Below are 14,775 nucleotides of genomic sequence, written 5' to 3' on the forward strand. Positions count from 1 at the left end.
AGCCATTTTGCTAGTGCTGCACATAGGGAGAACGGTTTATTTTAACCAGTAAGCAAGGAAATACTAATTGAAATGATTAAACAGATGAAGTGCTTTAACTTTGTCATGTTAGTTTACCAAACTTCATTTTAAATAAAGTAAAATATTAATTTATGTCCAACACAAAAGCTTTCAATGTTGTCTTTTATTTATGGCAGGGGTGGGGAACCTTTTTTGGGTCAGGGGGCCACTGACCCACAGAAAAATCAGGTGGGGGGCCACACAAGTGAGAAACACACAAGAAAACCCATCCAACCCCCTCCCAACCCTCACTGATGTGGCCTTCAACTGAAACACTCATTCCTCTGGCCGGCCGGCCCCATAGGGAGGGGGAGAGAGAAGGACGACTGAGGTTCAGGGCTTCCCATAAGTCAGATTAACTCATCTGGGGTTCCAGAGTTAGTGGATTTTGTAGACACCCCCTAGGTGGGGGTGGGGTCAAAAATGAGGGGTTCAGTGTGCGGGACAGGGCTACCTACCCTGTATAGGGATGCAGGATCTGGATGGAATGTGGAGTGCAGGATGGGGCGAGGGTGTCTGGCCAGAGAAGGGGGGGGGGGGGCATGAGCAAGGGCTGGGGGTAGGGTGTCTGGCCAGGGAAGGGGAGGGGGCCATGAGCAACGGCTGGGGATAGGGTGTCTGGCTAGGAGGGAAGGTGCAGGAGCAGGTTGAGGATGTGGGGTTTCGGGGAAGGGGGTGCAGGAGCATGGTGGGTTGCAAGGTCTGGGCATGAGGATGTGAGGGGCACTTACTTGCTTTTACACCCTGCACTGCTCTCAGGAGCCGTGTCCTAGGCATGGCCTCTTGCTGTTCCCAGATTCTGATCAATGGGAGCTGCGGGGAAAGCCTCCAGGCAGCAAGTCTGTGCGCTGCTGTTTCCCCAGTTGGGGGACGGGGGTGGCAGCGCACGAAGCTGCTTCTTCCCCACACCCAGATTGTGCAGCGAGGCTTGGGGGTTTCTTTCCCCCACACCCAGCAGGAAGCTGGCACTGGTGCTACAACATCACGGGGGGCACAAGGCTGAAGTGCCAGTGTGGGCTCTCCATTACAGCTGGAGGGAGGGGGGACTAAGCTCGAGCTGTGGACCACCTGCAAGATGTCTACGGACCCCAGTTGGAGAATCACTGACCTGAGCCTTATGCTCAGTTCCATGCCAGAAGGTCTTGCCTGGGTTTTCTTTGACTGTCTTATTCTTAAAAGAAGCATTCTCTCTCTCTCTCTCTCTCACTCTCTCTCTCTCTCTCTCTCTCTCAGCAGTCATCAGCAGTTTTCATTGTTTTCCATTTAATGTTTGTGCTATTCTTCCCCTTGAGCAATTATCATAGCAGGAGCATGACCAGACTATACACAAAAAGCAAATGAAAAGTAACCGCTTTAACAAATACCGAGTAAATTGGGACTCCTCTTCCCATTCTTGGCACTATACGGCGTCTTTCTGGAAGTCGCACAGCATGTTCTATCTGCCACCTTCTAAAAGAACAATGTCTCACTGAGGCTATGTCTACATGGCGCTGGTTTTGTGCAAGAATTATTTAAATGAGGCTAAGTGTGGCATATTGCCGATCCTCATTTACATAATTAATGAGCGCAAGTGGCTTTTGCGCAAAAAGCAGCCGCTCATTAATTATGCAAATGAGGCTCAGCAATGTGCCACGCTCAGCCTCATTTGCATATTTCTTGTGCAAAACCAGAGCAGTGTAGACAAACCAGTGCAGTGTAGAGTCTGCAGTATGCCTGGACATGCAATGACACTAACACTCACTGGTCCACCAACGTGACTTGTGTTAACTCCTAACATTTAACAGAGACACTGTTGGCTTCCTTCCCGTATTTAGACTGTAAGCTTTCTGGGTCAGGAATATTGCATATACCTACAAGGCCTCACACATGAAGTCTACCCAGTCCCTGGGCTCAAGCGCCTCAGCTCCTGGCAGTGCCATGCCAGCGAGGCTGCTGTTTCGAACTTGCTAGGTCAATCCCCCTTAGCAATGTACAGATCCTAAATTCCTAAGCAGGTTAGGCACCTAAGTCCCATGTTGTCTGTCAGTGGCTTTACACCAGTGATGGGCCACCTGCGGCTCGCCAGCCACGAGTAGCTCATTGGGGTTCCACCTGCAGCCTACGCACCCCCCCCCGTGCCTTTCCCCCCCGACCTCTCACGCACTGGGGCGCCTGAGCCCCACGCTTGTCGTCTACCCCCCCTCCCTCCCAGCACTTTCGGAGCACGGTGAAGGGGCTGATTCACAGCCTGCAGGCTCTGGGAGACAAGGGGAGATGTAGGGACAGGGTGCGAATCAGCCCTGAACACATTCATGGTGTTCCGAAAGTGCTGGGAGGCGGGAGGGGAGGGGAGTGTGGGGCTCCGGTGAGAGGCTTCAGGAAGAGGGCGGGGGGGGGGGGCACAGATGGAACCCCAATGGGCCACAGGCTGCCCGCCACTTTCAATCTGAAACAAAGGAGGGCCACGCATGAGGCCCACTCACTAGTCTTGGTTGCCCACCGCTGGTCTATGCTGCAGGGAAAAATCGACAGCTGGCCTGTGCCAGCTGCCTCGGCTCCCAGCACCCAGGAGCTGTTTCCTTGGAGTATAGACTTCCAGGCTGAGGCAGCCTGATCTCTGGGACCTTCCCACCTCCCACGGTCCTAGTGTCTGGGCTCCAACCCAAGCCTGGATGTCGACACTGCAGTTAAACAGCTCCTTAGCCTGAGTCAGCTAGCCTGCGCCATCTGCAGGTGTCTAACTGTTGTGTAGACACATCCAGTGAGGTCTGGAGTGGTGGGTCAACATAGAGGATGAAGAGAAAAGAGTGTCACGTGGCATAAAGTTCGGGGCCAAAGGATGGATCTGGCCTGCGGAGCTTTCCTCTTTGCTTGCTACAGTTCTAAGCACATAATTATTAACCATGAGATGAAACTAATTAAAAATGAGCCCCCATCAACTCCCTAGATCTGAACCTCCCCAAGCTCTGCCGGTGTTCAGATCCCACGTCAGAGAGTTTGAGTCTCTCTGTGAAATGGAATATGGACAAAGAGCCTGCCAGCCCAACGGTTGGTTTGCAAAGCGAATCTGTATGTTCCGTCACCCGTTAAATAACATGACCCAGGAACATGTAGGGGAATTTACATCACAAACACAATTGCATCCCACACAGCTCTGGGGTGAGGTTCACTGTTCCATGTAGTGGCACTTAGACCACTCACAGAGAGAGAGAGAAAGAACGAGTTTGTTCTACAGCTTTAGCTGAGCGCCAGCCTGCTTTTAGCTCAAGCTGTAGCGGCTCATGCACAAGTAGTTGAAATGCCTCGGAGGTCTACAATGTACCTGTGTTTCTCACCTGTCCTGTAACTTGTGGCATCATTTATACCTGGCAAGAACAGATGTAAAACATTGGCTGGTGAGAATTCTCCCTTGAATTACATTGGCTGCATCACTTATACGTCCATTTTGCACACCTGAAAATGACAACACGAGGCGAAAGGTGCTGTCCAGTTGGGCCTGGTGTTATGCAAAGTGAGTAATGACCTCAGACTCAGACCCAGACTCAGGGTATTATCCGACCCCCGTAAAATTCAACAGGAAGACTCCCTTAGGTTGCATAAAACCGAGAACCCATCTTGCTTTTAGGAGTCACAATGTCAATATTCCGAGGCAGTGGAAATTAAAGGCTTTGTTGAAACAAACAATTTGCTTAATGAGATAATGGGAACGCTCACAGCCGCTGCTTTGAGAGCCTAACGGCTGAGGAAGGGGGGTTGTCAGTGTCGTTCCAGGTCATTTAAGAACCAACTTATATAAATCGTTAAGAAGTATTTCCAAACTAAAGGCCCAAATCAGATGGTCCATAAATGGGATGCGTCTATGAAAATGAAAAGCTCCAGTGATTTATACTGGCTGTGAACCTGGCTCAGATTTCTTTTAATGTGCATTAAACATGGCCAACATTTAAGAAATATTAAGATTTGTTCCAACTGTGTATCTCCTTATGGAAAAGTGTTTAACCAGCCTAGGGACTACAGAAGGGATAAAATTTTCTAGGTTTTTAGAGGCTATTTTATTGCTCTAGAGTATCCAACAGATTCATCCCTATTAAAATCTATTGGACATTTTTCATAAGGGTCATTATGTAACATCCAGCCAGTGCACAGTATACTGTTATTGTGTCCTCTGTTACTGTTGCTTGAAAGGTTCACCCTCCAGTTTTGCTGCATGCACACGCACCCCCCTCCCGACATAGTTTAGCAGCTTGAGCTTTTTGAATCAGGTGAGTGAAGCTTCTGTTGTTATCATGGCTGTTTCTATTTAGACAGACAGACATTGATGTACAATTTTTGTTTTGATCTTTTGCTTAAGGCAATCAGAGCAAGTCTGCTGTCGATCTTACGTTATCCATGATTATTTACATAAAGACAAAGAATACTTACTTCCTCCTTAGACATTTTGGTACTTGGCTCCCTCTGAATGCGAATCAGTGATGCAGACCGAAAATTATCCTGAAGGGCAGTGTGCTTAACATTATTCTAGGAGCTTGCCTTACTGTGGGGTTTTTTTTTTCAAACCAAAAATTTTGACCAACAGGAGTGAAACTGAAATCACATGAAGAGAGTATATATGTGTGCATGGGAATTTACTTCATTCCAGTGGCTGATGTAGCAGAACTATTTTTAGGTGTAATCCTTCAACAGAACGTCTTCTCCTTTCTGAATAGTACAAAGCTGGCTGCAAGTCAAAGGGTAATAATTTTCCATCATATCACCTACCAGACACTGACAAAACACCCATTATTTTACCTACATAACACCAACCATTGTTTAGCAGTTAACATTTTCAGTGAATGCTTTTAATGGGATTAATTGCTCCGGATTCATTAGTGAAGGCCACTTGCTGTTGATGACAATGAACCTTTCTGGGGCCATTGCTTAGTAGCTCTCATAAAAGATTAGATTATAAGGGCCACATTTTGACTCCAGTGGTTTTGCGTGAGCATAGCAGAGGATAGACTCTGGCCTGAAGAATGCTTGTGATGTTAGTTCATGACTGCACAGTTTCCATCACTGCATGTTGATATGTTACAGGGAAGAAGTAAGTACATGCCAGCAGCTAGGAAATAACAATAAATTCGGAAAGTGTGCAGGACAAGGGAGGTTGGAACAATAAAAACATTAAAGTTATTAATAAACCTTCAACTTCAGAAAGGCTTGGAAAAAAGATAAGCAAGTTGTCTTCTATATTTGAACACAGTTGCATGCCAAATGAAAGGGATGGTGTTTGTTACAGAGTCAGTGATTGCTTTCAGAAACAAACTATCACGGTGAATTCTTTGCGCACTGTGGATGATGCTAAGATCTAATTCTCCCACTTACTGTATCAGATGTAGTTGGTTGCAACTATTGCTTACTATTGGCCTGTGCAGGTACCAGGGCTATATGTTATTCCTTGATGAAATGGCAGAATAGTGCACACTTTGGGCCGGATTTTTAAAAGTTATTCAGGTGCCTAAAGATGTAGATAGGTGCCTTGTGGGATTTCAAAAGTTGCCAGGCACCTAACTTTCACTGGCACCTATGAACTTTTGAAAATTCCCTAAAATGCCTATCTTTAGGCACTTGACTACTTTCAAAAATCCAATCCCACTCTCCTAACTTGTCTACAATGTTTTAGATTCACAAGAAATGCAGGATCTGGTTCCCTTATACTTCTGACTGGCAAAAAGCAACTATGGTCAGGCCCAAATTTTTAAAATCAGAGACCTAAAGTTAGGATTCTAGATTTACATGTTGTAGAGCGCCTGGGACAGCAACATGGCCACCCGCTGACCCAGAAGAGGCAGCACCCTCTATGACCTCTTGTTGGGCGGGTCCAGCCACACCTAGCCCCACCCACAGGAAGTCAGAGGGCGGGGCTGGGACTATAAGAGCCACAGGCTCAGTCAGCGCCAGGCAGCTGAGCCAAGCCCTGAACCCTGCAATGAAGGCCTTGGCTGTGCTGCCCCTAAACCCCTGCCAACCCTAGAGCTCTGGCCTGGCCTGCGGAGATACTGGCTGCTGCCTGAACCCATACTGACCCTGCCTGGACCTGTGCCAGGCACCGATGACTGGGCTGGCCCACCTGGAGCATTGCCTGAACCAGTGCCTATGGACACCCTGCCAGCCCTGCTGTTGCCCAAGGCTCTGCTGGAACATTGTCAGAACTGGGTAGGCCTGCCGGAGGAGAGGGGGGTTTGGAAAGCAGCCCAGGGACAGCCGACCCTGGGGCGGCTAAGGAAAAGGAGGTCGGCTGAGCAGTGCATTGCAGCCTGGACCACCGCTGACTCTTGACTTTGTCAGTGTGTAATGGCCTGGATCCCTGCCAACCTATTGGCTGCAAGGCCACCACTGTCAGGGCCCTGGGCCAGGACGTGTTGGAGTATGGAGGGCCCGTGTCCTCCTGCCTTTTGAGTGGCAGGTTCCCTCCTGTGGGGCAAAACCCCCTGCGCTCATTGGCTCTCCCAGAGTGAGGAGACCTGACCCCCTGCCTAGCTGGGACCCAGCTAGAGCTTTGATCGCTGGACAACTGGTGAGAGACACTTGTCACCCTGACTCAGGTCTGCACCTTAAACTGTGAACTGGTGACTATTTGTATTAACCCTGTGTCTGTCTGTCCGCCCGCCCTGACCCCGGGCTGTGCCTCACAAACTGTCACTCGGCCAAGGCATGCCTCATGGGCTTGTGGGCACTCTAGGGAGTCAGCGGTGCCCCACCCACTGACATAGGACCCTTTACACAAGTACATACCTAGAGAGAAGTAGTTTAATTTTCAAAAGCATTGAGCACCCCAGGAAGCCAAGGGGAATCACAGGCACTCGGCATCTTTGGCACACAGACTACTTCTAAGTGCCTCAAATTTAGCAGTTTATTTAGACATCCTGGCCTGACAATTTGAGCCATGGTGGATACAGTCTGTATTCTTAGAGTAGATTCTTTGTTTTATCTGTTTCTCCCTTCCCTTCAGGTCTCTAGTCTTCTGTTACTTAACTTTTCTGTGCAAGTGGGTGGGTGGGTGGGTGCGTGTCTCATGTTTGTACTCTCTTACAGCTGCAACTCCTACTGTTAATCCCCAGCTGATTTTCTTCAAAGAAATATTCATCCTGAATGTTGGACTCATTGCTCTCAGAGTATCGCAGCTGTGTGGTAATCTTTTTAATACGAAGAACCGATTGTGCTAAGACAGCTAGCCATAGTCTTCCCTTCTTCAGCCACATGCTCACCATATCTCTTGCTTTGCTCTCTGTAAGGTTATTATGCTATTGCCTTTTTCACACTGGATCTAACTGAGTCAGGTTGGGGGATGAATTATTTTTATATGTTTAATCCTTAAACAAGCAATAGCTTTCAACCAATCAGATGCCACCTTAGTTCTAAAAACTGCAGTTTCTACCTATGTCCTGTCAGGTCATTTCTGATAGGTTAGAACACAATGACCAAGTCCTGATCACTTAACTCATACAAGTGGCCTCATTATAGGCAATGGGCAAAATTCATCTTCTATGTTACTCCAGTGACTTTGAGGGTGTTACATTGGACCAAATTCATCCTCGATTAATGTATTTGGCCAGGAAAAGCAAGCCAAATCGTGTTCTGGTCCTAAAATCTGCCATTGAAATTCCTCAATTCAGCAAAGCACTTCTTCATATGCTTAACTTTAAATGCAGGAACAGACCCATTGACTTCAGTGAGATGACTCAGATGCCTGAAGTTAAGCATATGCTAAACTGCTTTTGCTGGATCAGGATCTCTGTCCATTAGACAGATCCTTTTCCACGATGGCAGAATACCAAAAAGTCACTCTTCTACAGGTTGAACCTCTCTAATCCGACGCACTCAGTATCTGACTGGTGCCAAACTAGAGACTTTGCCGAACAATGGGAGGTCAATATTGTCTAGCAGCATTATATTTATTTAAAATATTTTTACCTCGCCTCTCTATTTAAAATATTCAAGGCGGCTTATAAAATTTTTAAAACACACACAGACATATATAAAAGTAAAATACAGAACCCCAAAGGGGGAGGAACATAAAACCTGCTAAAACACCTCAAAAGGAGGGACACATACAGGTTGGGGGATGAATTATCAATAAAAGCATGGGTATAAAGTGTACCAACACTTCCACTGCTTACTGGGCTCTTAAAAGTCATTGAGATAAATTAGAGCTAAATAACTGCACAGAACACTGAGACTGTCTACACTGCACAGTTATTTCGGAATAAACTATTCTGCAATAGTTATTCCGAAATAGCTTATTTCAAAATAGCACGTCTACACTACAGGGAAGCCTCAATTAGTCTGAGGCAGGCTTCCCTGATAGATGTGCTTTCTCAATTGAGAGCCTCAGGAGGAATAACTTAGAATGGCCCTGGTGAGGGGCTATTTCGAAATAGCAGCAGTGGAGCGTCTACATGCGCCTTATTTTGAAACAGCTATTTTGGAGTAGGTGTTATTTCTCGTAGAATGAGGTTTACAGAAGTCGCAATAAGCCATCTGTTATTTTGAAATAACAGAATTGCTGTATAGACGCTTGCATAGTTATTTCAGAATAATGTCCGTTATTGCAAAATAACTTTGCTTTGTAGACATACCCTGAAAGCAAGAACTGGTGGCTTTAAACAAACTTTATGGGCCCATCGGAAACTTGGCTACACCCATGATAAGTGGGCATCTAACTAAAATCATGCTGGACCACAACTGTTGCTGGAATAGAGGTTCAACCTGTATCTAGATCATATATAAAATCATCACATCCTAAATTAGTCATCTGGAGTCAAATTTTGCCCTTGGTTATATCTTTGCAATTCTACTGACCTTTCTGGAAGAGCAGGGGTACAACTGCAGGCAGAATTGAATGCTTGGATTTAAATACACATTATTAGGTGATAGAATATATTTCAACTGGCAGCTAAGCGGTCTTCATCTTGGCATTTCGGTAGCCCATTTAATTTGCTAGGGGAAAATCATTAACTGTAATTCAGATCTTAACACTAATTATGTCAATGGCAAAACTACCTTCTAAAGGCTCTTTAATTAGAATCTGCATAATAAGCATTAACTTCTTGCAATATTAAAAGCACTTTATATAGAAGAACGATCCTGAATTTTTAAACATAAGGGGTTGGCTTGTTTCTTGATAAATGGACTATCAAAAATGTGCTCCCAGATCGCTGATTGCAAAGTTCACCACATCTCGGAGTGTAATAGCACTAAAAATGGATTAATTTTTATTCCTCACCTGACATTCAAAAGGTGTTTCACAATCTCTAGCAGTTGGTCTTTTTGTTGCTTGGTTTGCCATGACAACAAATATTTCATTACTCCAAACTGACCTATCTTAATAAAATGCACCATTATGATACAATGTAAAAAATGCTGGATTATGACAGAGTTCTCTATTAAAACAAAAAACAGCACTATGTAGCACTTTAAAGACTAACAAGATGGTTTATTAGGTGATGAGCTTTCGTGGGCCAGACCCACTTCCTCAGATCAAATAGTGGAAGAAAATTGGCATGACCATATATACCAAAGGATACAATTTTAAAAAAAAGAACAAATATGAAAAGGACAAATCAACTTTCAGAACAGAAAGGGGATGGGGAGGGGGGGAGGTAAATGTCCAAGAGCTAATGATATTAGAGGTGATAATTGGGGAGGCTATCTTTGTAATGGGTAAGAATTAGTGTCTTTAAGATCTAGGCGTAAAGTGTCAAATTTAAGCATGAATGACAGTTCAGAGGATTCTTTCAAGTCTGGTGTTAAAATGTCTTTGAAGCAGGATGCAGGTAATCAAGTCGTTGAGACAATGCCCTTTCTGGTTGAAATGGCAAGAAACTGTTTTTTCTTTGTGATCCTGTCTAATATCTGTTTTGTGGGCATTGATTCTTTGGTGAAGTGTCTGAGACGTTTGTCCAATGTACAGAGCAGATGGACACTGCCCACGAAAGCTCATCACCTAATAAACCATCTTGTTAGTCTTTAAAGTACTACATAGTCCTGTTTTTTGTTTCAGCTAGACCAGACTAACACGGCTACATTTCTTTCTCTATTCAAGACATACATTACAAATCTGAATCTGCCACCCTTGTTCTCTCAGCACAACTTTACTCATATGCAGAACTCTGAAGTTCACGGAGGTACCAGTGTGACTAGTCCTTATGTGAATGAGGATAGCAGAATCAGGCCCCAATCAAATCCTGTGCTAAGGGTAACATACCACCAAAAACAAGGGCTACACATGTTTTGCTTTATTCACAATATATAATTATTTAAGCTACAGAAAGTCTACCTTAAAAAAAAAAAGTCACCTAACTTGTATGATAAAGGGCCTGATCCAAAGCTCATTGAAGTCAACAGAAAAGATCCCCATTAACTTGTATGGTCTTTAGATGTGATCCACTGAATAGAAACCACTTACAGGTCTGGTCCTGTGCCTATTAAAGACAAGGGCAATACTCCATTGATTCTAATGTGTGCAGGATCAAACTCAAGGTGAATTTTGCTGTAAAGTCTTTTTACACTGCAGTAGAATGAAAGTCCGGAATTGGACTCAAACCTCCAGTTAGATATCCTGAACTCAGTGAAGACATCCATCAACTTCAATGGGAGTAATTTCTGACCCCTACAGAACAGGGACTTGACCCTGCTCTCTCTGAAGTCAATGACAAAAGTCCTTAGGAGTTCAGCGGTACAGGATCAGGTCCCATCTGTCTGAAGTGAAATTATTCTAAGAGGAAAACAGGGTTGTAAAAAGGTAACTGGTTACTCACTAACCAGTTAACTGCAGGTGTGAGACTGCACCAGCATAGCCAGGCCCACTGCACCATGCTGCATGGTTAACCATACAGTTCCACTGGTGAACATTTTAAATGGTATTTTACATCCCTAGAGGGTAATTGACTTAATGATGGAGAATAATACATAAGCTTTCTATTAGACAGTTTTTGGATTTCAGACCAAATAGGATGAAAGAGTTTTATAATTTTGCATAGTAGGTGGCCTGACTCCCAGTCCAACACACTTAACAGTAAGGACTGGTACAACCAATTAGGCATCATTAATGAAAACTAGTGTGTTTCACAGGCTTGTTTTAGCCAGTAGTTGAAGGGAAGTGGGCAGCTCTCACTGTAACAGGAACACAACCTTGTTTGGTCTAGAAAGCATTTTTTAAAAACAATATTGTGTCAGGAAAAGCCATTGGACAGGACCGTATCATTAATAGGATCCATGTTTCGGAGCAAAATAAACTTTGTTCTTTTCATTCTAGTTGGGTATCCCATCAGAAGCTAGACAGAAACGCTGTACATGCGCTGCTTGTGATGCAATGACATTTATTGCACATAGACCGATTACTCCCACAGTAGTAAATTGCACCAGAGTATAAATACATTATAAAACACACAAGAGGAAAATGGAAATAACACACGGGTGATAAAATAACAGCAGATTCACACGGGCAGTTGGACGTAAAAATAAAAATACCCTTAAGATACTTTAATTTAGAATATAGATACATTTACAGTACCTTGATAAAATATTTAAAATAACTCTCTCAGTAAAATTGTAACATAGCAGACAAGAACTGAAATAGATTTAGGATTTGATGTTATTTTAGCCTTGTTTTATTTGTAACTCGATTTTTTGTGTGTGCAAGTAACATTCAATTCACTTTGCAATTCTCAACACTGTGCAAAAAAAAACAAAAAAACAAAAACAAAAAACCACCCCGGTTGCTGCTGCTTTTTTTTAAATGTGCAGTAATTTTAAAAAAGGAAGTTACACAAGGAATTCATTTTTACTTTTCATCTTTAACTACAAAGACCAAACTGCAAAAGGCTCAATGTCTGGGGTGGGATTTTTTTTATATAAAATACTAATAGTGATACATAAATAAGCTGTTTAATATAAACACGTCTTGTTTCCGCTGTACAATATGCACAGTTTGAGGTAGAAGTTTCTCAGCCTGGTTGCTGTTGTCTGGCAAGGGAAGATAAGTACAAAAACCACCAGTTTGCTGGTTCAGAAGAAAAAAGCAGGAGAGGTTTGTGCAAAATACAAGTATATTAATGTTCAATGTGATTTATTTATTCATATCCACCTTGGATAACGGGAGAGCCCAGCTACCAAGAGCTTCAAATACAACTTGCCAGATCACAAATACACTTTCAAAAGGGACTTTCAGTTCAATTTGTAAAAAAAATAAAAAAATGCTGAGTCCCTGGAGTCCTCAGGGACTTTAATGAGATTTTTCGGCAGTCGGTGCTTATTAAAAGCAGGCTCTTTTCCTCTGTATGAGGCTAAGTGGAGCTCCCAGGAGCAGGGACGGGACAGCTGATAGTTCTAAACTTTGAAGCAAGGTTAGTAACGGATCGATGCTGCCTACACTGATGGCCACAGCAAATTCCCAATACTTCCATGCCTCAGCATCAGTTCCCCTCCCCCCGCAAGTGTAGCTCTCAGAAAAACTGAACCTATATTCTTACCTCCTTTTGAAATTATTTCCCCCTAACCACCAACCTTTAGCTCTTCACAAAAAGAGAATAATCATCCAAATGGGTTTGAGAGTCGGTTAATTTCCTTTGTTCAGTGGTCAGTGGCCTCCCATTTGCTTTTACTTCAGATGAGGTATGCTGCATACACATTCACCTGCTTTTAGTTCTAGGTGAACACAGTCTCTCTCAGCTGAGAGAGATCAGTTTGGTTCGGTGTTTATTAACCAGACTCTTGGTAGTTTTGTCTTTTTGCTCCTGTTCATTTCCCTGCCAGTCTTTCTTTATGCTCTGTGTCCAGCGCACACATCCCTCTGCCCCCCTCCCCAACTCAAAACAACTCCTCTCCTTATACCTTGGATTCTGAATAGGAAGTTTTGCTATTCCTCTCCTCCAGACTTGAGTCACTGCCTCCCTGCGTACCTCCATTGCATTCAGACCACGTCCCTCCCAGGCTGCGCTCGGGGGTGCCCAAAGTATTGATAAAGTTCCCTGCATATCGGGAGAGCTCCCCAGAACTGGCGTGCAGCCTCCTGTCAGCTTTCCTGGGGCAGCAGAGCAGCCTCTTGAAGGCCTTGCGGAAGTCGGGGCTGCGGCAGTAGATGATGGGGTTGAACGCCGAATTGGCATAGCCCAGCCAATTGAAAAAGACGAAGAGCTGGTCTGGCACCAGGTTCCTGTTGAAGACCTTAACCACGTTGACCAGGAAGAAGGGGAGCCAGCAGAGGGTGAAAACCCCCATAATGATGCCCAAGGTCTTGAGGGCTTTTTGCTCCTTCAAGGCCAAGATCTTGGAGGTCCTTCTCCTGCTGGTTCGGCCATTGCCCAGGATGGGCAGGTGGTGGGGTTGGGATTGAGACTGGGCATGAGGCTGGGGGTGGCTGCAGTAGAACCTGCCTTCGCACTTGTCTATCTTCCTCATCTGCTCCTTGGCCTCCCGGTAGACTCTGATGTACACGAAGATCATGATGAGGAGGGGAATGTAGAAGGAGATAACGGAGGAGGCGATGGCATAGGCCCTGTTGGTGACAAAGTCACAGCAGCCGGGGTCCTGGTAGCAATCCAGAGCTTGAGGATCACGATCCCGCCACCAATGCATCATGATGGGCAGGAAGGAGACCAGGGCGGAGATGGCCCAGACCGTGCAGACGATTCCCTTGGCCCGGCCCTTGGTCATGAGGCTCTGGTAGCGGAACGGCGAGGTGATGGCCAGGTAGCGATCGATGGCGATGACGCACAGGGTCTCGATGCTGGCCGTCACGCACAGCACATCCACCGAGGTCCAGCACTCGCACAGGAAGGAGCCCCAGAGCCAGCGGCCCCGCACCACCAGCGTGGCCCCGAAGGGCACCACCAGCGAGCCCATCACCAGGTCGGCGCAGGCCAGCGAGGTGATGAAGAGGTTGGTGAGGGTCTGCAGCCGCTGCGTGCGCCCGATGGCCGCGATCACCAGCCCGTTGCCCACCACGATGAGCAGCACCATCAGGGCCAGCAGCAGCCCCATGCTCACCGCCCACTGGTGGGACAGCTGCTCCCCGAGCAGGTGCCGGCTGCCCGGCAGGGTGGGCGCGCTGCTGGGGGGGCCGGGCGGCGGGGGGCTGGAGCGGTTGCAGTCCGGGGAGAGCCAGCCCTCTCCCATGGCTGGGCCGGCTCAGGGCAGCAGGGCTGGCGGCATGAAGGCGAGGCGGGGGGCTCTCGCAGCCGCCGCTGGAGCGATCTCCCGGGCGCTGCCGCCGCGCGGAGCCAGCAGCATGGTTCTGCGCGCCCCGCGCCGGGCTCCTGCGCCCCGGCCCCCTTGCGCGTCAGGCGCGGCGCAGCCAATGGCACCGAGCAGCGGCCGCACCCACCGGCCGGCCCCGCCTCCGCGCACCCCTGCCCGGGCATGGCCCAGCCCCCCTCCCCCGCGCGGGGGAAGTCTCTGCGCTCTCGCTGCAAAGCTCCCCCGCCCCTCGGAGCGCCCTGCTGCCCAGACAGCCAGCCCCGCGCTCCTCGCCGCGCTGCTCGGGGCAGGGGACCCGGCGGAGCCACGGCTGCTGCGAGGCGCACCGTCTCGGCGACGAAGAGGAGCAAAGGCTGCGGGCAGCAAGCTCTCAGCGGCACCCTCGCCGACACGGGCCAAGGGCCCCGCGCAAGGACCGGGCTTCGCGTCCTGCGGCGCGTTAGATATGAGCCGCAGCAGCGCAGTCCAGCAGCCGAATTCAGCAGCCGCGCTGTGCTTGGG

The 14,775-nt window shown here is 47.0% G+C and overlaps 1 protein-coding gene across 1 annotated transcript; it reads right to left on the bottom strand.

The window, feature by feature from the left end:
* Nucleotides 1–10,308: 10,308 nt before the first annotated feature.
* Nucleotides 10,309–14,416, bottom strand: ADRB1 (adrenoceptor beta 1). The gene has a single exon (XM_025190686.3). The coding sequence runs from the start codon at nt 14,191–14,193 to the stop codon at nt 12,904–12,906; it is 1,290 nt and encodes a 429-aa protein (XP_025046471.2). The 5' UTR covers nt 14,194–14,416; the 3' UTR covers nt 10,309–12,903.
* Between the last annotated feature and the right edge of the window lie 359 nt (nt 14,417–14,775).

Source organism: Pelodiscus sinensis, chromosome 8, assembly GCF_052426305.1.
Source record: "Pelodiscus sinensis isolate ZL-2025 chromosome 8, ASM5242630v1, whole genome shotgun sequence".
In the NCBI taxonomy this organism is placed as follows: domain Eukaryota; kingdom Metazoa; phylum Chordata; order Testudines; family Trionychidae; genus Pelodiscus; species Pelodiscus sinensis.

Excerpts from the sequence above, each read along its gene's own strand:
- ADRB1 (XM_025190686.3), bottom strand. The coding sequence starts at position 14,193 with ATGGGAGAGGGCTGGCTCTCCCCGGACTGCAACCGCTCCAGCCCCCCG.